Source organism: Ursus americanus, chromosome 12, assembly GCF_024610735.1.
Source record: "Ursus americanus isolate L20-20 chromosome 12, mUrsAme1.1.p, whole genome shotgun sequence".
Taxonomy (NCBI): domain Eukaryota; kingdom Metazoa; phylum Chordata; class Mammalia; order Carnivora; family Ursidae; genus Ursus; species Ursus americanus.
In genome coordinates this window covers 22,164,138-22,191,399 of record NC_142138.1, presented here as the reverse complement: position 1 = coordinate 22,191,399, position 27,262 = coordinate 22,164,138, and the positions used below count along the sequence as shown (strand labels likewise).

Genomic DNA, 27,262 nt, shown 5'->3' with positions numbered 1-27,262 from the left:
TGGAACAGGTCCAAGGTTGGTTCATGCGGGATAAGATTGTGAAAAATCATTCGTACTAAATATCATGTATTCATTTCTTAATTCAAACCCACCATATGCAAGGTACACTGTTAAGAGTCTTGGATACAAATTTAAAAAAGAGGAGACATCCCGCTTCCTAACAGAGCTCACACTTCAGTGGGCAGACTAACATGACAATAGACCTATGATCCGAGGCCGCAGATCATTATAATACAATAATCCAAAAAATATTAAGTCTTTGAAACCGAATCACAAACCCATAAAATCTAAGTGTCTTCTATAGGTTAGTGAAGTTCCCCTCCTAACAAAAGTTGTTGGTGTGTGTGGCAAGCTTTTTAAATGAGCCAAGAAGCAGGTTGTTTTAGGGTACCACAAGTTGAGTTTCTGGTTGAGGGACAAAGCACATCATTTTGCCTACATGGAAATTTTGTCAGTTGTGTACCCGCCTAGTTTCCTCATGCATGAAATCTGGCCCCTATTCCTTTTTTTCTTCGCTACATGCTCCCAAAACACTTATCCCAATTCCATTGCCAAAGGTGGGCAGATCAAATGAAGTGAGCCATTTTCCTGATGTGTTTGGAGAACGTCTGGCAATGTCTAAGAGAACCAAACTTGTGCACATAAGAGAATGGAGAAATCTGTATTTCAAGTCAGGCTCAAATTAAAAAGAGGTAAAAAAGGGGCAGCTCATTTTAGACTTTCAAATCCCAAGAAGTGAGCAATTTTCACATCTTTGAATACCAAATCCAATTAACCTTTTGTAGAGGATTTTGAAGCAAGCTGCATTTGGCCAGGGCAGTTGATTGATTAACAATGTTGGCCATGAGTTTGGAGTGGGAAAATTCCAAAAGCCTTATGTCGCAACCATTTTTACAAAAATCTAAAGCTATCCCACTGATTCAGATGTCAAGTCTACCCTTGACACTTGGAAGAGAATCCCCAAATTACAATCCCTATCCAAGAGAATAAAAAGCACATTAGATGTGGATGTTGGACCCACAACTGGGTCTACTCTCTAACTGCCCCCACCTGAGCCCCTGCGTCCTGAAGTGGGTGATTCATAGTCATACCTTAGGAAACCTATTCCTTATTGTCAACCTAAGATGCTTTATATGAATAACAGAAACCTGACTGTTAAACTTGTAAATATCAAGATACTACTATAATATTTCGTCAAGCATGGACTCAGAAAACATAATTTAACCAGGCTGACATTCTCTTAAATAACTGGAATTCACATGATCAAGATTAGTCTCTTCTGAGAAAAGGCTTTCAAGTACCACACCAATATTAAGCTTGGAAAACCAATGGGGAACAGTTTGAGACATCTTGTGTTACATATCATTTTATCCATGATGGATGCCCTCACCCTTTAAAAACACTTTCTGATCTGCACGTTTATTTGAACTGGGTCCAGTTGGCATCAGAAGTAGGGCATCTTGTACAAATCATCCCATGACTTCTGGGTGGGTGCAGGGGAGTCCTGGAGCCTTGGTTTTAAAGGGTACCAGTGACACATATCCAAAGCCATGCTTTGCAAGGAAGCCGGGCACACAGCCTGCCTCCCTCCATCTCCACTGCAAGCCTGGAAGCAAGCCTGTCTGTGCTTTTGTGAATCTGAACCTACATCAGGTTGAGCCAACTCAATCAGTGGGGAAATACAAATGCCCCCTTCATTTTCATTCAGCTGATTAGAGGCTTGCGGTGCAGTTCCCTGGGACAGCGTGCCAGAGAAGCTCCAGGAAGTAGAGTTTCCTTACAGAAGGCACATCCTGTCGTTAGCCATGGGGCATTTCAGAGGGCCAGAGAAGACCCTTTAAAGGAAAAAGAGAAGCTCTAGCTAGGGCAACTTTGTTATCACTGAAGGCCAAAACACAAGAGTATATCTATTTATAAACAGCAAAGAGAGCATCTTACTGGGCTTATGAATAAATGAGATCGAAATCTAAAGGGCTACCCATTCCTAGTAAGATAATATTGTGTTCCATTGACTGTAAAGTCTGACTGAAGAGGTTCTGTTTTGCTTTGTTTTTCATTATTGGAGTTACTCTAATAATATATTCAATATTTTCTTATGACATGCAGTGGTATGAGAGGTAGCATAGAAGAGTGCTGACAACTGTATACTCTGTAGCCAGAATCCCTGAATTTGAATTCTGATTTAACCATGTTCTAGCTTTATCTTGCTTGAGTAAGTTACTTAACCTCTCTGGACCTCAGTTTTCACATCAGTAAAATGGAGATAGGGTACCACCTACCTTACAATGTCGTTGGAACGGTTCAATAAGTAAAGCATTGATAGAACACTCAGAACAGGGCCTGACACATAGGAAGAACTTTCTTCTCCTCCAGTCTATAAGAGAAATGGCTAGGGCCAGGATTTGGCCAATTCAAAAATCTTCTTTGACTTCATTCATTTTATTTTTCCTTTAGTATGAAAACAAAGTAACTCTCTGACACTGGAAGACTACAGAGATGCTAAATTGGTATCACTGCATTTTAAAAAATCCTGCCATAAATGTAGGATGAAGCAATCAAGGATACCTTTATGAGAGGGAGTCATATATCAATTCAACAAATATTTGCTAATTGCTCACTATGTGCCTGGCTTATGCTCAGATTTAAGACTTATTTACGTGTTTTAGAGAGAAAGAGAGAGAGAGAGCTCACAGGAGCGGGAAGAGGGGCAGAGGGAGAGGGAGAGAGAGAATCTCAAGCAGACTCCCTGCTGAGCAGGGAGCCCAATGCAGGCGCGATCCCAGGACCCTGAGATCATGACCTGAGCCAAAATCAACAGTCAGATGCCTAACCACTGAGCCACCCAGGCGCTTCTCAGAATTCTTGATGAACAAGAGGAATAAGGCTCTTTTTTTGTACTCAGGCTGGACCTTGAAGGACTTGGAAGAATTCAATGAAGAGAGTTTCAGAAAACATCGTTGGCAAAGGTTCAGAGATAAGATAAGATGGTGGACATGGAAAAAGAGAAAGTTTATTTTAGGCAGATTGTGCCAATGGGAGCCTGGAGAACTTGATACTGCAAGCAATAGAGGAGGAACAATTGAGGTTTTAGACAAGAGCAAGAAGCGAGAAAGTGTATAGACGTAAGGAGGACATACATGAAGGACTGGGAGGGAAATTAGGTAGAACCTGGGAGTATGGACAACGTGAAATCTATTTCAGGATTCCAGCAGTGAAATAAGGTCCAGATTTACTATAGTGGGTGACAGAGAAAAGAAGAACACAGAGAGTCATTTTAAAATCAGAACTGATAGTGCTTGGTGACTGAACCTAGGAGATAAAGCACAAAAAAGAATAAAAGGTGATTCTATGTCCTCCCAAGCAGTTAAGATGATTAAAGCATTAACATGGCTCAAGATATAGAGTCCCACAGATTACTCAGTTTAAAGATAATCAATTTTATAGACTGAGTTGATCAATGAAGAGCATCTTAATCAAAACAGCACATTAAAAATTAGTAGCAAACCTGGAATGAAATGTCTAATCTCGTGCCTGTTTCTACTGTACACAGGGAAAGGTCACAACGTCCTGTAAAAACATAGGCGGCCTCAGATTTGAATGCTTTGCACAAGCTATAGGGTCTTATTCTGTCTGAGCCTTGGAGAAAGTATCAAATCTCACAAGACTGTAACAAAGCAAAGCAAAACACATTCAACTCAGCGGAGCTCATGGCTGTTGGGCTCCCTCTCTTCTACACTCAACTGCAACCTGTTTTGATTCTACACAGCACCTGTTCTCCTGAAATTGTATAAACTTGTGAATCAAGGAAATGCACGTTCAACAACTACTGGAAGAGAATTCTTGAAGCTCTCTTGGATTCTGTAAAGGATTTGCTCGGGAGTAACGGAACAAAGTGCGTTTGGTCAGCACAGGAGACACGGTAATGGGAGTTGGAATGTGATTAAGAGACAGTCACAGACAGTTGCAGCCTAAACCAACCAGCAGTGAGCAAACGAGGCCAGTTCATACACGTCTGGACAGACGCTAAGAGTGACGACGGGCAACAATGCTTGTAGGCTCAGAGGGTGACCCCGAGCGCCAGAATGTCAGAGCGGGAAGGGCACTCCAAATCCTTGTGCCGAGTCCTATCATTTTATAGATGAGGACACTGAGGTCAGGAGGCAGTGAGGGAAGGAAGTTGTACAGCAAAGCGAAGGGAGCAGGACGGTGGGTAGTGACGAGCTCCTGTGTTGGAATCAGGTAGAACTCAGTGAAATTACTCAACTTCTCTTAGCCTCTATATTGATGACCTTCTTTTTAAAATGGGACAAAAAGAATACCATCTGTAAGAGGAGCTTGTGATTATCAAATGAAATGCTCTATGAAAACTACTGGGCACAGCTGGCTCTGAGGGTCATTTTGAATTCATCTTTATATGCACTCCTCCCTGTCCACACAGGATGTTGTCACACGGGCTCTGGTGCATGTCTGCTGTGGGACAAGTGATCAGAAAGCTATTCTTCCCCCAGCTTTCTGTCCAGCCCCCAATACCACTAGGCCCAGGTCAACTGCCACCCAAATGTGGAGCTATTGCCAACACACCCCTGCATTGTAGATGCGGGTAGTAGGGAGCTGGAAAGACAGGAGTTGCAAGAGTTAAGAGTAAAACAAAACTTGGCTGATGTTTTGGTCTCTGAGGCCCCAGTGGCAGGCTGCCAACTTGTGTTGTGGCCAAAGGGAACTTGACAACGAAGGAATGGGAAGCATCTTAAAGGGAGAACTCATTTTGTTTTCTTCCTGGGGGAAGGGTTTTCCTTGTGTGGTTGAAGTCATTTCTCTCTCCAACAAATGATGGGGTTTCCTGACATAAATTACCTGCCATCATGCAAATGTAAAATGCAAACTGAGCCGGGGCGGGGGGGGGGGGGGGTGGTGGTGGTGGTGGTGGTGGTGGTGGTGGTTAGATGAGCAATTACTATGCACCAGGCACTAGACTAAGCACTCTATATGTGTCAGCTCATTCACTCCTCATCGTAACTCTCTGAAATAGGTATTAGTATTGTAATACTGATTTTTTTTAAACTGAGACACACAGAGAAGTAAATGAGCCAAGACTGCGGAGCTAATAAGTGAGAGGGGTCCGGGGGTGACCCAAGTGGCCCAGCTCCAAGGTTCCCCGATGTCTACGGCTACCCATCTGATCGAGTGAGCGTGAAGAGCAGGCAGCTCAGAAAGGAAACACAGAAAGCAGCGGCCCGGTGCAAACCGCACTAGGAGCAGGAGGAAAGGAGAGAGAAGAGGGAGCAGTGGAACGGAGCAAAATTGCACACTGCAGAAACAGCACCCAGCAGAGGAACCCAGACCAGCACGGCCTTGGAAGCTGTGCTGCAAAATGAGTTCGCCGACGTCAGTAAAGTCTCTTAGCAATGCATAGCCCGTACAAAAGGCACACTCGAGAGCTCAGACGGGGCGATGAGGGGTGAGAGAGGGCCCATGTGAAGTCTTCGGCCACTCTTGACCATGGACAAGAGCCTCACCAACCCAGCTGCCCCAGACTGGTCCAGGCTGATGGGCAGCAGTCATTAGACACGGTGGCTCAGAGATGATGGGATTGGGGTCTCGGGGGTTCCATCCTACTCTGCCACTTCCTTGTTGCGCACGTAACCTTGGGCCTCATTTTCCTTATTTATCAAATAAGAGTAAGAATAACCTTCGTAGGGTTACGGTGAGAGACAGGTGACGCGCTGTTTGCACAGCCCTCACTCGGAGCCCAGCACACTCATACGTTACACACGGTAGCGATAATGACTGGCATCACTACCCCCCTCGGATGACCAGCCCACTTCTTTGTGGACCAGTTTTGCCCGCAGAGAATCTACAGAGTCTTCGACTTTTGCACACTTTGGGTGCGTGTGCCTCATATATGGGATTCACCTCTCCTACTGCTTTTCCTGTTTCGACTGAAGCACTTGTGAGGAGAAGAAGAAACACAGAGCACAGGAAAATGGTGATACCAAGGGCTGTGCTTGTACTTACTGCAAAGTAAACAGCATAAATGCTCCATTTCGAGTTCATAAATAAACTTGGAGAAGATCTGCATATTTTCACACATTCTTAAAATATGCATTTTGTTATGGTTATTGAGGACTGAGCATCTGTTAGAAATATTACAATAAAAGGCAGTGTTAAATCTTAGCTACAATGGAGCTATTAATACGGAATTGGGAACTATCACCTTTTCCCAACCATGTAGCCAAAATGACTTTATTTCTCATGTTAAACAAAGGTCAACTGATGATTGAATTGCCTCTGAAATGCTATAAAATAAAAAATCTATGATAAATGAAACTGGGAGATGTGCTCAATAGATTGTTAAGCAAGAAGAGGAAATAGATTTCTCACCCTAGTACAGGAGAAGTGCATTAAATACTGAAGAAAGCGTTGCAAATTTCTCTGAAATATTCAGTGTAGTTTATTACAGTTTGCTTTAACATGCAGTGCCACAGAAACCTATAAAGTAAAATGTGAGAAACTGTAAGCCAACTGGATTAAAAATAATCAGAACAAAGATATTCTGGATAATAGTCTTGTTACTTCTGTATTCATCTACTCGTCAAGTACATCAACTACTTTTTTTCATTAGCCAGAAATGTATATGTGAAGTATTACAGATGCTTAATAGCAGTATAGGAACTGGACAGGAATATCCTCAAATTTAATTTTCGTATGGTGAGAAGAAAGAGGCAAGCACTCTGTACCAATACTACTTATCATAGACTTTCAACTATTGTGGTGTATGATGTCACTGCTTTGCCCTTACCTGGGAATATATTAAATATAACTTCTCAAAGGTAAAGTTTGAAAGACAATATTATTCAGTGGTTCACAACATAAGTTGGGGAGTCAGAGAGATCAGTGCACAAACTCTAAATATTTGGGCAAGTCCTAAACTCCTGGATTCTCAGTTTCCTCATTTATACAACGGAGGTAATTATTATAGTAGTAACCCCACAGAATTGTTGTGAAGATTAAAGGAGACAAATGCCTATAGAAAATTTAAGAACAGTTTCGGGCACATAGCGGGACCTCAAGAAATGGTCGATTTTTATTAATACTATTTTTACATTAATATTTTCATATAAATAAATCTGAGCTCTACTTGAACATTTCCTCCTCCCAGGGAGGGCAGTGGTTATAGCTATACCTACTTGCTAAGAGAAATTGTGGAGCATTTCAGGGATAATGTTATTCTTAGTATTTTTATTATGCAATATCCAGAAATCAAGGGGTGTCCTGGGGCAGCCATCTTTTGGTAAGTTACAGGCTAGCTACCTATTAGGTCTAACTCGAGAATAGAAAGAAAAGGAAGAACTAAAATCCATGATGAGCAAGTCCAGTAGAAGAAGTGATTCAGAGATAATGGCCATAAAGAACGACTCCTCTCACCACCCAGCTAGAAGAATCAAGAGCTGACCATGCACAGACGTAGGTATCATAAATGAACTGACAACATCAAAATTAAAAAAGAAACATATTTTCATAGGCTTCGGTACGGAGGAACGGAAAAGTCTGCAGGCTATTATGGCCTCGCCTCTAGGTCAGTGGTGAATAAATAACACAAGACTGTCTGGAAAACTAACAGGAAGAAACACCCTTCAGGCTCATAACTCAGCCCCCAAAGGTGCTTAGAGTACAGAGTAGCAACGGGCTCTTTAAAAGGCTTCAAGAGAGAGGGAGGCACTTTCTTTTCTTTCAGGAAATTTTCTGAAAGTTTCCCTCGTTCAGGAGCCTATCCAGCACAGCAACACAGCAGTTGTCACGTTGGGATTTGGTTGGCATTCATTTAGGAGATAGAGCAGTAAGATCGGGAGCTTTCTAAGGAATCTGGGAGAGCCAAGGCATGGATGGTACCCAAGCCATGAGTGGCTAGCCCCAGAAACTACTCAGCCACCAGGGCAGAAACGAAGTAAGCTGGCAGGAGTTAGGGAGCACAGATGCAGAGCCGTTCCAGGCAAGTCACCAAGAGCTCAGTCGATCGACATTTTTGGAGCACCATGTAACAAGTTCTGGGAAAGCTCGCTGAATCCCATATACACAGGCACAGGGTGTGTGCAGTATTAGCAGTGACAACAGTCATGCTAATAATAATGATAACCATAGCTATGATCTATTGAATGCAAAGGTCATACAGGAGCCGCCCTTCTCCATGGGGGATACCTTCCAAGACCCCCAGCGGATGCCTGAAACTATGACTAGTACCAAACCCTGTAGATACTGTTGTTTCATATACATGCATGCCTATGATAAACTCTGATTTATAAAGTAGGCACAGTAAGAGATTAGCAACAATAATACAAGAGAACAATTATAAGAATATATTGTAATCAAAGTTACGTGAATGCAGTCTCTCTCTCCCACAACATCTTACTGTATAACACTCACTCTTCTTGTGAGGATGTGAGTTGATGAAATGCCTACGTGATGAGATGAAGGGAGATGAATGACACAGGCAGTGCGACGTAGTGTTAGGCTACTATTGACCTTCTGAAAGTCAGAAGGAGGATCCTCTGTTGACTAGTTGACCATGGGTAACTGAAACCCCCAAAAGCGAACCCATAGATAAGGCGAACTACTGTTATGGCAAAAGCAAAAAGTCATGGGATGCTTGCAACAACTCTGACTCACCCTCATCTGACCAGGTTCGGTCCCATGTTTAAAAGTTCTTTGAGAATTCAGTGCTTCCTTTATAGCACTTTGCTCACTTATAATCACTTAGATATCTTTATTAATTTAATGTCTTTGTCCCTACACCATAAGCTCCAAAGGCCTGTGTTCATGCTATTTACCATATGCACCTAGTACCTAGCATACTGTTTGGAGCTGCAATAAATACTTCCTGAAAATCTTGTAAATTGTGATAGATTAAAAAGCTAAGAAAGAAAGAAAGGAGAGAGGGAGGGAGGGAAGAAGGGAGGGAAGAAGGAAGGAAGGCTGGAAGGAGGGAGGGAAGGAAGGAAAGAAGAAAGAAAAAGAGAGAAAGAAAGAAAGAAAGAAAGAAAGAAAGAAAGAGAAAGAAAGAAAGAAAGAGAGAGAAAAAGAAAGAAAGGGGAAGGGAAGGGAAGGGAAGGGAAGGGAAGGGAAGGGAAGGAAAGGGAAGGGAAGGGAAGGAAAGAAGGAGGAAGGGAGAGAGCAAGGGAGAGAAGGAAGAAAGGAAGGCAGGAAGGAAGGGAGTGAGGGAAGAAAGAAGGAAGGAAAGAGGGAAGGAAGGCACTTGGCCAGTAAAGCGTGGGATACAAGGGGGCAAAACACATAGAGTCCTTGCTCTGCTGGACCTTATCCCACGCAAAGGCAGGATTTGAACCAAGGTCTGTTTTGATTTCTAAGCCTGTATACTTACCTGCTATATTGTATAATTTATTAGAAAAGAAAAACTGAGCCCTTAGTATAAAGAAGACTGGAACAGGAACAAGTCCCAGCTATAGAAAGCTTCATATATTTTCCTCTGGGTTACAAATACATTTCAGAGCGAAGACCGTTTCAGCCCCCTGAAGGTAGGAGGAGAGGAGCAAGAGAGTCGGAGGCGTGCACAGGTGAGTCTTGTTACGGGAGACAGTAGGCATCTCCATCATTGACATTTGGCGAGGACTCAAGAGGTTTTAATGGAAACATTGGTGGAGAAAAATGGAACACGGAGAGGTCAACCTCTGTCAACAGTAAGATCTCTTAAGCACGTCTATCTTTCCAATCTGGCTTAGAGGGAAAGAGCTTCAGTGATGAAAGCCAGCCTAATAAACTAACCGACTCAGTATCAAAATGTCTATCAAATAATTGAAGTGCTTCAAAGCCATTTAAAAACAAGTACACGGAAAAAAAAGCACATGATACACTCTAAGATCTTCGTCTTTTTTCCTGTCAACATGACTCTGAAAAAATCTAATATCAGAACCATTTGGGTTAGAGAAAGAGTTTATTCAATAGCTGAATTAAATCATCACCTGAGCCCTCAGGCCTCAGCAGGGACATTGCTGAATGGTTTTGGGGAAGGGCACCATAATCCCTTCCAATCTCTCTTAGCTTTCCTGAAAATAAACATAATAGTTAAATAAAGTCAGAGTATTTATTACTCAAACACAGATTCAAGACAATCTCCTCTCAAAACAATAACAACAGAAAAAAAAAAAAAAACACAAAAACCAGAAGGCCATCTATAGTTACTCCAGTCCATTCAACATCCAAAGTAATTGTTTAAAGATGCAGATGGAAATGTGACCTCCTTAAACCCCTCCAGTGGCTTTCTACTACGTTCCAATCAATTCCAGATCCATCTCCATTGCTCACATAGCCCTGGCTGATCTGAACTTGCCTTCCTTCTCTCCTGTTTCCATCCCCGCCCTTCACTGGTGTCCAGCGACACTGGCTTTTCTTTTGTTCCTTGAGCTTCCCAAGTCCCTGCAGTGCTCACTCCTGAAATACTCTGCTCCCAGATCTTGACACGTCACATTGTGAAGAAGTCTCAGCTGCAATGCCTTTCCTGACCACTTAAAGCAGCTTTGATGCCCCACTCCCCACTCTTTTCCAAGGGATTCTTTGTTTTTCATTGACTTTACCACCATCTGAAGTTATCTTGTTTATTGATTTAGTTTGTGAGTCTTGTCTCCTCATAGTCGGACGCAAGGTCCAGCAGAGCAAGGACTCTGTGTGTTTTGCCCCCTTGTATCCCACGGTTAGAACCATGGCTAGCTCCCAGGATCCCACGGCCACTAGAAAACGTCCTCGGTATCTTAGTCAAAATTCATCGAGAGAGCAACAAACTCTGTTCTTCAATCTGTCCATGCGAGGTGGGTTGCCACAAAGATAAAAGATAGTGAAAAGCTGAAGAGAAGAAATCCAGGTTAAATAATCTGATCTGGCGATTACGTTGCTTGGATTAGACCTTGCTGAGATCACACACAGAACAATATTTGTGTTTGTAACTGGGCCAAGATAGATCTCATTCAAACACACTTTAAAACGCATTTTAAATTGTCCCACTATATATTCATTATTAGAAACAATATTTTACCCAGTTTCACAAAACTATATGTAGCATTTCCTGTTCAAATAAATATTTCATCAAATGAGGGAAGGTGTTCTTCGCCCAGTATCCAGGAATGAAGAAAATCACTTGTATGCGTGAAGGGTGGAAGGTATGGGGAGAGAAGTTAACTGTAGTAGGGTTACATCCTGAAACCCTTGTAGGAGAGCACAGAATTTCGTTTTATATTTTTTAAGATTTTAGTTATTTATTTGAGTGAGAGAGAGAGAGCACCAGCCGGGGTAGGGGCAGAGGGAGAGGCAGAAGCAGGCTCCCTTCTGAGCAGGGAGCCTGACATGGGGACTCAATCCCAGGACCCCAGGCACCTGAGGTGAAGGCGGATGCTTAGCCAACTGCACTACCAGGCACCCAGAGCACAGAATTTTAAAATGAGTTAGCACCTTCAAAGTTACTTAACCTAACCTTTACTTGAAAACAGTTTCCAAGATACTAAATGTAACAACAGCCCTAATGCTACATTATGTTTATATACAAATTTACTGCTTTTAAAGATATTTGCACATATATTTTGTGCTTTGATATTTACCACCACGGGAGAAAGGCAGGAAAGCTCATTTGCCATTCCACAGATGGGAAAACAGAGGAGATGGTGACTTGCCCAAAATACACAGCCAGGACCTTCAAAGAGGACATAAAAAGTCAATTCCCACCCACCTGGCAAATTCTTGGCCTCATCCTCATAGCTAATAAAGAATGGTGCCAGGAGATGTGAGAATTTTTTGAATTAAAATCAATTTCTCTTTCTACTACTTTGCTTTCTCTTCCCAATGTTAAATAGCTTGTCCAAACTCACTCGGCTGGCTGGAGCAGTGGCAGGACTAGAACCCAAAGCAGAACTCACCCAGCTATCTTATTCAATGAAAACGAAGACTTCATGACACACCATGTGACTCACCAACATGAGCCTTTCTAGATCAATATACAAACCAAGCTCCAGCTAATGGTCCCAATGTCTGACCACAGGGGGATAATGACATAATGCAATCATGGAATATTCTACAACCAGTAAAAATAGGAGGATGGTAATGATAGCTAACGTTTCTTGATTGAGCATTTACTCTGTGCCAAATACTGTTGTTTATGTATATTATATGTCACATATATAATTATAATATATATTATAAAAATAATACTAACTCCATATAATATGTTGAACTCATTGAATCCTTATAATAACCTTTTCCGACAGGGATTACCCCATACAGAAGAAAAAAACAAAAGTACAAAGGGGTTAAATAATTTGCCTAGACTTACACAGCTGGCAAGTGTAGAGGGGTCAAGGATTGCATCTGGGAAGTGTGTCTCTAGATCTATACTCTTAACAAATATACACACTGCCTAGGACAGTGGTTCCAACCTCATGTCAAGTGAAAAAGCCATGAGGGTCTGTGTGTGGATATGCACACATGCGTGCATACATACGTACAGATCAGACTGGGTTCTTGGACATAAACATTAGTTTGCCTGTAAAGCTATTAAGAGCTAGCATTCACTGAGCGCTTACCTACTATGCCGGGTAAGTGCCAACTGAAGTCCGTACATTATCTTATTTAATTTCCCCACAATGTGGAGGCTGTTATTTCACCCTCTTTACTGCTAATAGCGCTGAGGCTTGAAGGGCTTCAGATCGTCCCCAAAGTCCATGTTCTGCACTCAACAAATTGTAGCAGCGGTTAGTTATTTCATAATAATGAGATAATTGGTGATTTCAATTTGTCCTTTGTATCTTCCTATTTTCCGAGTTTTCTACACTGAAACCCAGTCTCTCTTAAAATGAGAGCAAAACAATCGAAGCAGTCAGGCAGACTGTGGGAGATACTAGATTAGCTGCGTGCTCCTGAACCGGCGCGTGGCTCTCAGCCAGGGGGAGCCTACGCAGCACGTGGGTGCTCTGGGGCGAGGAGAGGGCGCACCATGCTGGGTACTGCCTGGCATCCAGGAACCATACTGGAGCCCTCAGTGTTCCCAGCAGAGTAACCTTTAAGACACCTTTGCTAGGAACCAAATACTCTTCTTAATGTTTGGCATATGTTAACTCATACAATTCTCATGATAACCACACACCAAAAGGCTTGCATATTTCCCCAAAAGTTGTGTTCCCTCAACAGTATTCATTCATTCACTGGCTTTTTATTGAGTACTTACACATGCCACACATTGGGAATACAAAATTGAGTCAGACACGGTCCCTGCTCTGGCGGAGTCCTTGGTTCTTGGCGGAGGAGCAAACAAAGTAGGTATATAAATGAAAAATGGCAGCTAAGATGTATTGTGAGCTTAACACTTTACCTCAAGACTGCATCATCAGCCCCTACCTGCCGGCCTGCCCTATGGATTCTAGACTTGCCTGCAGTCTCCACCATCAAGTGAACCAGTTCCCTAAAAATATCTCTTCTTCTCCCTCTCTCTCTCTTTCCCTCTCCCTTACCCTCTTCGTACCCCTCTCCATCTCCCTGGCCCTCACCCTCTACCTCTCTTCTCTCTATCTCTTTCTCTCCGTCTCCTTCTTAACCTACTGGTTCTGCGTCTCTGGAGAATGCACTGCTCCAAGTGCCCTTTCTGATTTAATCCTTGCAACCTCACATGATTAAATTACCCATGAGAAAGTTACTGCTATTATCACTTTCATCTCCTAGATGAGGAAGCAGGTGCACTAACTTCCCAAGGTCACATACACGAGATTTAACCTAGATCAGTCTGATTCCAAAGCCAGTGCTCTTAACCCTTCCAATATGTGGCCTTAGGAGGGCGAGGACTGAGAGCTAAGTGAGCTCGGGGAGCACCTCACTTTCAACGTGGAGAATGTGGGGAGGCTTCACTGAAGAGGGGCACTTCTGTTTGACCTTGAATGATGATCAGAACAGACTGTGACCACACCGATAAGGGAAGGAATAGCATATACAAAGGAAAGAGAAGGGCAAGGAGCTCCTGTCTGGCTGGCACAGTGGGATCTGAGCAGATAAGACAGCCTGTGTGTGAAAGTGTTACACCGCACACTGAGGCATTTGCACTCCATCTTTATATATATATATTCCATATATATATATATGGAACAATCAAAGGCGTGTGTGTGAAAGTGTTGTCTTTGATGGCTGTGAGGAGCATGGATGGGAAGCAGCAAAGTCTAATCAGGTGTGGTAGCAGAGGATGAAAGGGAGAGAACAGAGCCAAGATCTTTTTTTTCCGGAAGGATAACCCATAGCTCTAAAGGACCGAGAAATGAGGGATGAATCCAAGCACAGCCTGGGGCTTGGCTACCTGGAAGACACAGTTCTTTGAACTGGAGGCACAACGAGGCTAAGAAAAACTTGGTGGTTGAAGTCTATAGCACAGGAGAAGAGTCCTACCTGTTACACGGCTTACAGACCATTTTCTACCACCGCTACCAACCCTAGTGCTGTGAGCCATTTTCACATGCCATTTTTCCATGATACACTAAGGGCATTTGTAAAGGTTGGATGCACAGTGAGACCACCTACCTCCCAGGTTTACTCACTATTTTTCAACTTTGGGAAGCTGTGCATGGTAGGGAGAGCAACGTGATATCATCCCATGTGCCAATTCCAAACAACTAGCAGAGGTGGCCTGGAATATGATGTTGAGGGAGACGCCAAGGCCAGAGAGAATGATGGTTGAGATTGATTAGTGATGCCTTCCGAGGTCAGGAAAGGGGTAGTTGTAGCCCTTGAGAATCCAGGATGATAGAATATGCTAGTACTTGACAGTATGGTGAAGGGAGGAGAGAAATCTGTAGGCCTTGCTGCAGAAGAGTTGCAGCAATTATCTTCTTGCCAAGTCAATAGCGAGCAGTAATGCCTAGCCGCCGGATGCCGAGAAAGCACATGTCCCGAGAGACAGCGATCTGACAAAATCACTGGCATGTGCGCCTCACTTCTTCAGATGGTTCCATATTTATTATCTCATTCGATCTTCACAACTCTGTGGGGTAGACAGCCAGCATCATTCCTACCTTAGAAATGGGGATGCTGAGGCCAAAGCCGTTCCAGAACTCACTCAAGGTCATAGAGCTAGTCAGGAGATCCAGCCCCTTCAAGTCCTAGTCATTGCCTCCACACAGCGCTGACTCACTGAGAGCAGACGCATGAGCCATGGAAGCACAGGCGAGAGCTATAAATGGCCACATTGTGTGTGCACTGAGTGGAACGGTGGACCCTGGGGACCCATTCATTTGTGTGTCTTTGGGCAGTCACCCAACCAGTCTCAGCACCTTTGAACGTGAAAGACACCACGGGTTCCAAGTCTTTGTCTAGTCACATTTTTGGAATCATTACTAAAATAAACTTTGACTTGTCCCCATACAGGCAGAATAAAAATCCTTGGGTAAGTTATTTCATTTGGCTTTGGTTTGCTCAACTGCAAAATGAGGTCGGACCAGATTGGTTAATCTTCAATGGTAGCACACACCATCATGTTTTCCTGACAATGACCGAGGCTTTCATAGAATGTCAGTGAACACCGAGCTGTCCTTCTTAGGGAGAAAGGGCTTTTGTTCATAGTGGGAGCCAGGCTTTTTGATAAAACACTGTGTAGAGGGTAAGCTGTGAAAGTTTAGAGTCCACTGGGTGATTGATATCACATGCCCCTCTGCATCATAAAATTCTGGGAAACCAGTGAGTGCCACTGAAAGGAGGCTAGTTCTGTGTTAGGTGGCCTTCCTCGAGCTGAGGGTTGATCGGAAGGATCAGAATCTGTTAATAAAATCACTTTGCTTAGTACTGAACAAAGCTTTTGAAATACCATGTCCAGTCTAGTCAATCTGTTGTTTGCTTGTCAACCAGAGACCCAGGCCAAACAATTTCAGAAACGAGCAGGACTGTCTGGTTACACCATTATACAAATAAAGAGCACCTGACTGGGAGTCAAATGTGGTAAATAAATGCTAGTTCTGCCACTTGGTAAGATGGTCACCTTGAGTGAGTCACTTCACCTCACTGGGCCCTACTTTTTCTCCTGTTTGAAAGAAAGATAGTAATACTTATTCTTTCCACCCCACAGAGATGATGTGAGAATAAAATGCATATGCATATAGTGTGTGATAACATGTACTAGACTCTAAGCTTCTGAGGACAGAGACCACAGCTGCCTTTTTTCCCCTGTTATATTCACAGTGCCTAGAATACCTGAGACTGAGGAAAAACCTCTGACGTACCTGTTGAATAAATGAAGCATTTTGGAAAGTTTGAAGTGTGTGCAAATGTCACACAATCTTAGGACAATGTCCTAAGTAAGCACAATATTTTACTCATTATGCTGCCTGTTAAGGACAGGTAACATGAGTCACTCTGCATGGTCTTTTTAAAAAAATCTAAAATACCAGTCCTGATACACAAGAGAAGAAGTTGATATGAACAAAAAATAAAAATGAAGGTAGTCAAAACATTCGTGAATTGCTGTGTAATTCTGATTCCGGAGTCATCCTTATCACGGCGCCATTTCTCTTGTGTGGAAATGTTCAAGCCTCAAGTTGTAGCTGAACACTCAGCTCTAACTCTGGGCTTGGACCACAAGCTAAGGCAAGAGCATGCTATTCATCCGGTTACTTAAATATGTGGAAAGAATGAGTCCAAGAGGCACCACAGAACCAGCTTCAGAGCGCCAGCCTTCCGAATGCCCACCTGTCACTAGACACGTGGATAACACAGGATCGCGCTAACTGACAAATGCAAAAGGAAGCTGGCTTTCCTACCATTGAGGAGTCACAGGTGTCTGCTTCCGTTACCTCAGACTCCCTCTCTTGAACATCCCCCTAACCTTTTGTCCAGAAGCACTGACATCTTTGCTGCTCTGCCCATGTTCCGAGCCTCTGCACATGCTCTTTCTCCCACCTTTTTGGACTCTTCCTCCAAATAATTACATGGCCGCTCACTCCCTCCCCTCCTTCAAGTCTTTGCTCACATGTCTTCCCAGTGAGGCCATCCATTACCGCCTTCTTTACAATGAAATCCCATCTACCCCACTTCTTCTTCTCTTCCACAATTTCCTCTATCCCTTTTCTCAACTGGATTCTTCTCCAAAGTTCTTATCCCCATTGAATGTACTCTGTGTTCCGTTTTATTTTCCCATCTCTCCTGCACCAAACAGGAAGCTCCCCATGGGCAGGAGATTGTATCTGTTGTTCACTATTGAACCTATAGCATGTAGAACATGCTAGAACACCTAGTATGCATTCATACAATTCACGCAATTTCTGATGAAGACATGGACAGTTCTATGCGATAGGGACAATGGATGAGGGTGGCGTAATGGCACTTCTGTCTTCCAATACTGAAAAGGAGCAAAACTAACAGAGCATCCTTGCAAAAGAACAGCAGAGAAGGAGCAGGCAATGAAAGGCAAAGAGTAACACATATGAATTATTTTGTGTTAGGGACAAGTACATTTTGAGATGGGAGGAAAAGGACTCAATCATTCAATTTAAACCTTGGAGGGAGTAAGTCTGGGGAATCCAAACCATTCAGTGAATGCCAGAGACTCTTAAAGCTAGAAGCTCTGGAGGTAGGCAGATCAATTCTCTCATTTTGTTTGCAAGGAAACAGAACCCCAGGAAGGTAAAGTAACCTTCTCAAGGCACACAGCCAAGCAGTCACAACACGTAGACTCAAACCTAAGTCTGACTTCTGGGTCCATGCTCTTCCTACAAAAAAATCCAAACTACACAAATTCAGCAAATATACTGAGCTTCTAAGACTGCTGAGTTCTCCTGTCAGGAATAATTTGGCATTAGAAAAACCATCATCGAACAGCACATTACACAAATACATTGTACAACATTACTGTCATCTGTATTCATTTATTTATTTAAACATACTTTGCCAGATTCCAAGTCAAACTCTACCTCTAGAAGCCAGTGTTTCCAGATCTGGTCATAGTCCAGAGAAAAGGACAGAGAGCCCCGGGAGAGAAACATGGGGTGGAAGAGTGAGGGAAGTACAGACAGGAAAGGCAGAAATAAAGGAAAGCAGAAGGGAGAGAGAAAAGGAAAAATATGTCCAGTGTATTGACAGCACTGCTCCTGGGATATTCTGGGAATTTCTTTGAAAGGCTGTGCTATCACTCGTCTCCTCCCATTATAAAATCATTTCTTTGGAGCTAATCACCAAAATGTTTCAAGCCCAAGCACATATTTTCAAATGGACCATTTCTTTTCTTATGCTTCTCAAAATGTATTATCTGTATCTCACAATATCCCACGCCACAATACATCGTTTTTTCTTAACTATTTCATGTTTATTCTCCAGCGAGAACACAAATTTGAGCATTTCTTTTTCCTACGACTATAATGCCCCCAAATAATACCTTACAATGTACCACATGAAGTCATTTATATCTGGTTTTCCTCACTTCTCCAGCAAATAAACACACTAAGCATCCACTGTGTGTCAAGAACTAAGGATGAGGAGGTGAATAAGATAGACCAGATTCTTGTCCTTGTGGCGCTGAGCTCTGAGTGAGAAATTCAGCCCAGACACCATTAAACGACCATGAATCATAAATACATGTCTGAGGAGAGAGGGTGGACTGGGACATTCTTGGGGCCCAGGGTGTGTGTATTTGGGAACTTGGGATGAGAAGAGGCTGGGGAAGTCCTCCTGAGGAGATGGCGGTTTTGCTGGGACTGCAAGAAAATCAGTCACTGCGTGAATTGGCAAAATCATGTTGTAGGCAGAGCAAAAAGCCTAAGGCTGTTAAGTATTTGTTCTAAACACTCCGAGACTGGCAGAAAGGTGTTCGATACGCGTGGAGAGGCACGGCAGGCCGGAGTGTGCAGCCTCCTGTGTGCGATGGATTTTGACAGAAAGGAGAAGATACAGAAGCTTTTTAAACAAGGAAGTGATATGACATGAGGTATTTCAATAGAGATTCTAAATCTCTCCCTGACATTCTGTGGATACAGTTAAATGGCGTACACGTTCCAAGAACGGAGACTGACCCCTCTCCCATGGAGTCCAACCTCCATCCCCAATAGCTCTCTCCCTGGTAAGCAAACCAGCCTGTGCCCACAAAAATATTTGGTAGCCAACACAGAAACCGGTTAGACCCAACACCTCTGCCACGCACCCCACTTTCTCCTCAAGGACATCCTGCCCTTCTCATGCCCCTCAGTAACCTTCTATCTCTGATCCCCTTACTCAGTTCATTACTCCTCAGGGACTTTTTCAGACACGTAAGCTCAAATCCATTATAATCCCTTAAACATTTTCTCCCTTCCAACTCCTGTACCATCATCTCAGTAAATTCTCTCTTCCTTTATTAATTCCATTTGTGAGTTTACATAATGAAAGGAATCACAGTTTACAGTAGGACATATGATAAAATTGAATTGAGAAAGGGTACACCATGAGTATGGAAGTAAAAGTGAACATAATTGAAAATCCAGTGTCTTAAGTCTCTAAAACTTCTGGAAATATACCTAAAAACTCTCTTCAAATTGTCTCTCCATATCCTCGTGGTCCTTTAATTAAACCTTCCTTTTCACAAATAGCAACATTTAAAATTGAAAACACATTTAATTCCATTGTTCTCTTCTGGCTACTTACTGTTGTAACTGTACTGTTCTTCACACATTTCATTGCAAATATTTAGTATTTCAACTATATAATGGGTGAAAAGCCTTTGAATGACTAGTGTGAGACTCTAATCATCATATATATCATTATTCCTATGGGAAAACTTATTTCAAGTGAGCAATTCATAAACTAACTTTCAGGAACATAAAAACTGTGATTTGGTGACTTCCTGCAATTTGTTTAATTGAAACAGGGATAATGCATGTGCCAAATCCAACAGAAAGAATTATCCAGAGTCTTCTAGAATGGTTTATCTAAGACAATTTTTTTTAAGACTGCATATTCTTTTTAGAGGTTTAAAATGTTGACCCATGGAACTGTATGGGAACTTACATATATAAGAAGGCTCTTTCTGACACAGAGCCTTGAGGAAGGATAAAAATTACATAAATGATGACCCATGTATTAGAATTTCATATGCATGCTTAAGATTTTCCAAAATAACTTCACTCTTTCTGGGAAGTTAGAAGGATTCCCTTTAAAACTTCTTAGCTAACTAGAAAATGAACAGTTCCAGCTTCAAAACATTTTGTTCTTTTTTGATCAGATCAGAGAATTTTCCAAATAAATAAAACTCTATTTCTAGATAGGAAAAAAAAATCTTTACTATAATAAGATTCATGGCAACAACAAAAGCTCAGTTAAGCTAGAATTGTTTGAAATTGTCTAAATAATAATTTTGGAGATAAAAGGCATTAACAAAGAATTAAAAGGTATGGTTCCATGGGTATTCATATTTGAAAGAGAGAGAGAATATGCCACCCAAGAAACCAAGTCCTAGTTTTCAATTAGGTTAAGATGCCCATCTTGATACAAATTTTAAAAAGTTCCTATTATAAAATGTTATGAGGGGTCAAAAATACAAGTTTGTTGTTAAATGAACTTGAGTCCAGAAAATTCTCATCTTCATTCATCAGAATTCAGGAAAAACATGTAATTATGTCTTCTGAGGTAAATATGCTAATGCAAAACACCCAGGTGACTATGCTGGTTTGCTGCTTTTCCTCTAAAATTGAAGGAAGCAATAGATACGCGACATAATAAAGGTCTCCAATTCAGTTTATACTATTTGTAAGAACTTGAATTGACTACAAAACAAAAAAAAAAAACCCATGAACTTGGTTTCAAATTCCTTTCTGCTATTTTTTCTGCCCCAAAACATTATTTTTTATTTTTGCAATTTCAAAAACATACTGCAAAAGGACTGCATGCAGAATACACTTAGTTATAGGTCATCATGAATATTAAATATGATAAAATTTATTCAATCACCCTGTACATTGCAATTATATCCAGCAAACCCTTAACAATGTGCTCGTTGAGTTTAAACATTGCTTATATAGGATGAAACCATTGGGATCCAAAGATTTTTCCTTCCAAGACAGTACCTAAGAGCCTGACTATGGAACTGAAAGCACAGTTACGTGCAGTATAGTTCTGGGAGACAAGGGAAAACTTTCCAGGCTGCCCTACAAATACACAGATGTCCTAAGAAACCCTGACTTTGCTTCACTTATCTTGGAAGGCGTAGCTAAAACGGCATTTTCAAACTCTAATAATAATGTGTGAAAACAGCAGAACCCTTGAAGAGTTGCCCTCATCACATAGACTGCAACGTAAGCTTAACCAGTACATGGGCCTTTTAGCAAATAACTCCCTTTGCTCACCTTTCGCTTCACATTCATACCCCAGAAGGCTCCATATCATGTGACATTCCTTAGGAAAGACACAACTCTATACCAACCACTGCTAAAAAATAAAGACGGCAGGAATTGGTGAATCCAATATCAAATTAAAATATGTGTTTTTAAATAAAAAATATTCGAAAAGGATTATGGAGCCACAAACTGCTGGTAACATGTTTGAGGGCGCTGCAGAATTATTGCACTACCTTATGATGTTAGCCTCACTGGGCAAGTGGTAACATTCCTCATCTATGACCAGAATTTCTAATAGGTATTGAATGAATGGAGCCCATATCTCATTCCATCAAAACAGGATCACAAAACTAAACTGTGAGCCATTCTGAAGAATATTTGTTTACTCGTGTTTTACACTGAGTAGAGAAGTAGCTTTGAAAAGTTACCATGGCCGTGCTATTCCTGAGCAGCAGACTAAAACACTTGGTGAATATCGAAATATATACAATGTATATGTAGGCTCTCTGCCTTCCGTAATAATGTGTATGTGTTAACGACTGTGTATAACTGTGTGTATGTGTGTGGGCGGGTGTATGAAATGTACTAGCTGAGGAGAGACATCATTTAACTATCTTAATGGGAGACACATTCTCAGAGCCTGCTGATCTTTCAGCAGAGGGCTTCCATGACAGAATTTTAGGGTGACTTTTAGGGGGTTCCTTATCTTTCCAAGGTTATTGTGATAGATGGAATAGTCTAGCTTCCTCTAGGGGTGAGTTAAGTGGAAATAATAACTGCCCTGCCACATATTCAGAATTCGAGCAATTCAGAGATGAAATTCTGGGAGGCGATATCAGAAACATACATACATTGCTGAAAAGACTGGCAACTAAGTTACAAGGCTATTGATAGGCAAATTGATTTCTAGTTAAGTTTCCTACCTGCCTTTCTAAGGTCACTGAACCATTAAGATAATAAGTCTTGAAAAGCATTTAAGTAGGAACTGTGGGTAGATAAAAATGATTAGTTTCATTTAAATTTTGAAGCCAATGGGAACACCTGTCCATTTTTTTTTGCAGGGATCTGATGGAAGGCAACTGCATCCAAAGTGTCACCTCTAATTCAAAACTGCTAAAATAACATCCTTCATTAGATGAATTTGGCAGACCCAGAGCAATAGTGCTAATTCAGCTCCAACCCACGTCTTTGTTACAGTTCTCATTTCAGTTTAGGCAGCTCAGAGAAGCTTATCATAGGGCTTTGAACCGACTGACATTCTGGGAGGGCACAATGGATGATATTACCAAGAGAGTCGTTAATGAGCGTCAATAAATATTACTTCAAAAAAGACACTTTAACTCCGTAGTTTGCAAGGCATGAAGTAAAAATGAAAGATCTTTCACTTCCCTGTGTAAGATTCCGACCTAATCAGAATGTATGCAGATTTCTTTTTAGGAAATGCTACAAATGAAATTTAGCTGGAGAAATACAGTACCTCTATAGACAAGACTGTTTGTTTTGTTTTTTTCTGAAGAGGGTAATCCACATGAGTTTAAATTGAAAAGTGTATCAGTGATACTTTTTTTGTTTGTCTTGCCTTGTTATTCAAAGATTAAATTCATTTTGAATTAATGAAAATGATTTACTCTCAGGGTGTTAGTAAGCTCAGTTTATTTAGACCTGGATTTTAAAGAACTAGCTTGAGAGCCCTTTGCAAACAAGATCAGGCTCCACAACAAGATGATACCCAATGTCTCTTTTAAGGCTATTTTCTAAAATCCGTGGGCCATGACTGCAGAATTCTTCACTCCCCCAAATTACATTAACAATGTGGGACATGATGACAGAGAGAGAAAAATAATTCATTTCTGCCAAATAAGTGCAGGCTACACCACTGCTTTTTGAAACCATCCTCCTCTTATTCCATTTTGGTAAATTTCTAAGGAATGTTTAAAATCTATAGGGCAGACCTTGGCTTAAGAGGTGGCCTCTCTGCCATTTTCATGGCTGATTTGAGACCCATTATGCACTCGATTCTGCATTGTGAAATCCAGGCTGGGGACAAATTTCTGCCTGTCATCTTAGGAAAGGCCAGGAGTTTTGCACCATCCTGTAGTGTGAAAACAAAATCAAAGCCAGGGTAGGGCGGCCTGCTTCTTTCTTAATCAGCTTGCTGCTTTTTGGGGGCAATCTTGGCTGTCACTACCTCAGGCTTGGAAGGATAATTTAGTAGAATAAAATATAGTTTAAACAACATCTCCCCAGGGAAAGTTCCTTCTTACACTTAATATCGAATGCAAAAAGGTAATCAGTAAGTAATCATTAGTGCTTGGCTAAGAATCATTGCACGGGAATGCATTAGAAAGCACAAAATCCTTTTTTTAACCTGATAAGACCCTGAATCCGTGGCTAAGAGGCCCAGATATTTTCCTCATATTGCTCATTCTGTTGCAATGACATCCCCATATAACTATAGCTTATGGACCAAATTTGCAGCACCTCTCACCTCAACAATAAGATGTAAATTGCAGAGACAAAAATATCTTACAAGAATTAAAAAAAAAATTTAAACAGTTCCCTGAAAATGACAGCATGGATAACTCTGTCAATGACCTCTCCTATCTAATGTCAATTTCAGAAAACAAGTTTCCATTGTAAATGTTTAATCAGTGTAGTCCCAGGAACCCAGAGCAGAAAACCTTATCTTCTCTCCCAACTTATTTGCTCTGCAAGCTCTTTCTTAGCTCTATCTCAGCTCCCTGGAAGCACTTTAGGTCCCCCCCCCCCCCCCAAAGAGCTGGGAGCTCTGTAGGTTCTGAGCTAAACAGAAGCCTTGTGGTTTGATTCCATTAGTCTGAGCCCTGGTCCGCTGCAAGCAAACTGCAACATTTCTGCTTGCAAATCCTGGCAACCAGGTTCTAGACCAGCCACAAACACAGGCTGCACACATTCTTCAACGCTGTTCTGCCCAAACCTTGCCTGAAGCCAGTCAACCACAGCAGAAAGCATCCTACCTTCCATCATGGTGGCAGAATTGCATTCCTTAATTTCCAAGGAGTCTGAAAAAATACAGGAGGATAGGATTCCAGGTCCCAGCTAAGTCCTCACAACGCCGCTGCCGAGAGGTCTGCTCTGTCCACTGCTGAAGCCAAATGAGACAAGAGTTAACCCCAAAGATAGCCCATGGATGCTGCTGGTGCCGCTTCACCTACGGGCTCCCAGGAAGATGCTGCGAGAGAAAGGGAGAGGAACAGCAAGCCGGCCGAGCTGCACCGCCTGCGCTGCCTCGGCCAATCCCTTCAGCTCTGGACCGCGTCACATGGTAGCCAGCCTGCATCTCCTGACACAATACCCCGGGAGAGCACACAGAACCTATTTTCCGTCCCTCTTCCCCTCCACCCCCACCCCTCCCGCTTGTCACCGAACGCACAGCCCCTTCCCCACCTGGTGACGCACTTCCCCGCCCCTCCTCTTCGTCTTCTCAAGCCTATTGCAGCGGCTGGGTACCCGAGATTAATTATCGGACGCTGCCACCTTAACGGGGGACTCGGGCATGAAAGGAGCACCTAAGTGGCTCGCTGCGGAGGGGACTGTGGTTTTTTTTTTTCTTTTTTTAAAGAAAAACGTGGTAATAATTCCGTGCAGTCTGATGTCAGCCGCACACTTTTAAGCTCCCATTCCCGTCTCCTTTTGCCCTCAAGGAATTCCAAACGTTAATGTCTTTGGCCTCCGCACACGTCCGTGAGTCTCTCTCTCTCCCTCTCTCTTTCAAGAGAGAAAAATCAATCCGGCTGACGTCACATCATAAGCAATTATCCCCAAAAGGATGATGCAGAAGAAATTTCATCCCAGCTGCCTTCAACAGAGCCAGGGAATTAATCGCGCATGACATGCCCAAGGGCTGGGAACTGTCATTAAAACAAAGAAACAAAAGAACCCACCCGAGTGGGGCTCTGGAATCAAACTGGCGACGCTTGAGATAATTTCTGGGGCGGGAGGCGGGAGAGACGGCAGCCGGCAGGGCGGCCAGGCCTTCGCCCGACGGAGGACAGCTGTGCACGCCGCCTGCTCCCGCGGCAACCTGGACGCGCCGCCGGCCCAGACCCGACCCCGCGGCACCGTGGCGCTCGGCGTTCCAGTCCCCGCTCCCGGCCCGCCACGCGCCTCCCCGCGGCCGCGCACGCGGAACCGCCTCCTTCCCCAGGTGGAGCGAGGCCGTGCCGCCAACTGCAGGCCCTGGAGGAAACCAACTTTCTTCTAGAGGACACCACGGTTTTGCGGCAGGCGCCCCGGGCATCTATAACCGCCTTCCAGCCCATTCGTTCGCCCCAGTGGAAATCCGGAGGGGGGCGATTGTGCCGGTTCTGGCCGGAGGGGTGGGTGGAGCCCAGGGTTTTTTGTTTTTTTGTTTTTTGGGTTTTTTTTGCAGCTTCCAGGGATGGGATCTGGGTGCCGGGCTGCTGCCTAACTGGAAAGGGTTATGGCACCCCCGCTGCTGGGGCTGAGAATCTGTCACCGGATGGTTCCCAGGGACCCCGGGAGCCTTTCGAAGGGCCTCAGGCGCGGGGGTCCGGCGATCTTCTGTTCCTTTCAAGCAGGCTCTGACAGCTAAGGAAGAAGCAGGCAGCGGCACATGGGAGGGAGAAGAGGGAGGGGAGATCAGAAGAAAGGGAGAGTCCTCCTTAGAACTCGGGGACAACAGCAGAAGTGGGCATTGATCCCTCTACAATCTAGGAAGAGGATTGGGAGAAAAGACCAACTGTGAGCATCAAATGAAATAACTTTAAGAAGTTAAGATGCATTACATGATCGGTGTTGAGTCTCTAATGCTATTATTAATCTTTTATGTTATAAATATATCCACAAACTTTTAATATTGCTTAGCCTTTGACATTGCTAGCCTAGTCTAGTTCTTTCTACCAGAGCAAATATGAAGTATTGCTTGCTGGCTAAGAACTAGGAAAGAAAATATAATTCAAAAGGCTGACTGAAGAGCATACTAACAGTTAAATGAACAAACAAACAAACACCCAAAACTCAGTTCCTTAGCAACTTAGAAGTTTTTAAAAACTCCTTATTCTCCCTGAGGACACATATTTCAGTAGCTTCGAAATTTCACAATGGCACTCTCCAGGAGGTACAAATACTTGTGCCTTTTTCCTTATATCTATGAGGCAGTTGAATTTTAAATGAGAAAAGAGTTTCAAAGTAAAACATGTGTTGAGTACAACTTAGACTGTTCTGAAAACTGCAGAAACAAGATTCATTAGTGTGTGTGTGTGTGTGTGTGTGTGTGTGTGTGTGTGTGTGTATTTAGCCCAATTTTCTGTAGTGGTTAGGAACATGGATAACTATTGGCATCAACCAGACTGGGTTAAATTCTGTCCCCACCGCTTAATGAGCTCTGTGATCCTGTACAAGTTATGTAATTCTCCGTGCTTCACAATTTCCTTATCTGTAAAGTGGAGATAAAAATAGTACCAAGTTTGTAGGGCTATAAATACTAGCAATAACAAAGCTTTATTAATGACTTACTATGTGCCAAGCAGTATTCTAAATACTCGGCCAGTAAATTACTTAGCATTGTGTCTGGAGTGTCATAAACCCCCCCGTTAGCATTTTAATATCAGTGTTATTACCACCAAAGGGCAGCCAGAGGCGTGAGAGGAGTTTGTAGCTAACTGAGAGTTATCCTACATGTGCAGAGAACCACTTAATGGAAGACCAAGGGGTGCATTCAGAGGTAGAACAAGTGGGAGCCTTCTGAGGCTCCAGGGGACAGAGGAGTAGAAGGAAGATTTGAAACGAAGAAGGTGAAGGAAGGTCCGCTTTCAGAGATGGAATTTTAGAGTTCAGGAAAAACTGGAATGAGTTGGAGTGGCCATTGTATATCAAATAGGGAGTTCGAAACAAGAAAAATGGCTCAGATAAAATCTGGAGGTAAGTGCAAGCCCTGAGAT

At 42.7% G+C, this 27,262-nt stretch overlaps 1 protein-coding gene across 10 annotated transcripts in view; it reads right to left on the bottom strand.

The window, feature by feature from the left end:
- SGIP1 (SH3GL interacting endocytic adaptor 1) overlaps window positions 1–25,590 on the bottom strand; it is a 204,947-nt gene extending 179,357 nt beyond the window's left edge. For 3 of the 10 annotated variants that reach the window (XM_045802099.2, XM_087865978.1, XM_045802100.2), the window contains exon 1: window positions 24,317–24,691. In XM_045802099.2, the coding sequence (XP_045658055.1) occupies window positions 24,317–24,326 (10 nt within the window). In that variant the 5' untranslated portion in view covers window positions 24,327–24,691. Of the gene's footprint in view, window positions 1–24,316; window positions 24,694–25,243 lie in introns of those variants that run through there. The other 7 variants (XM_045802101.2, XM_045802104.2, XM_045802103.2 and 4 more) reach the window with 5 other exon arrangements.
- Window positions 25,591–27,262: the final 1,672 nt, after the last annotated feature.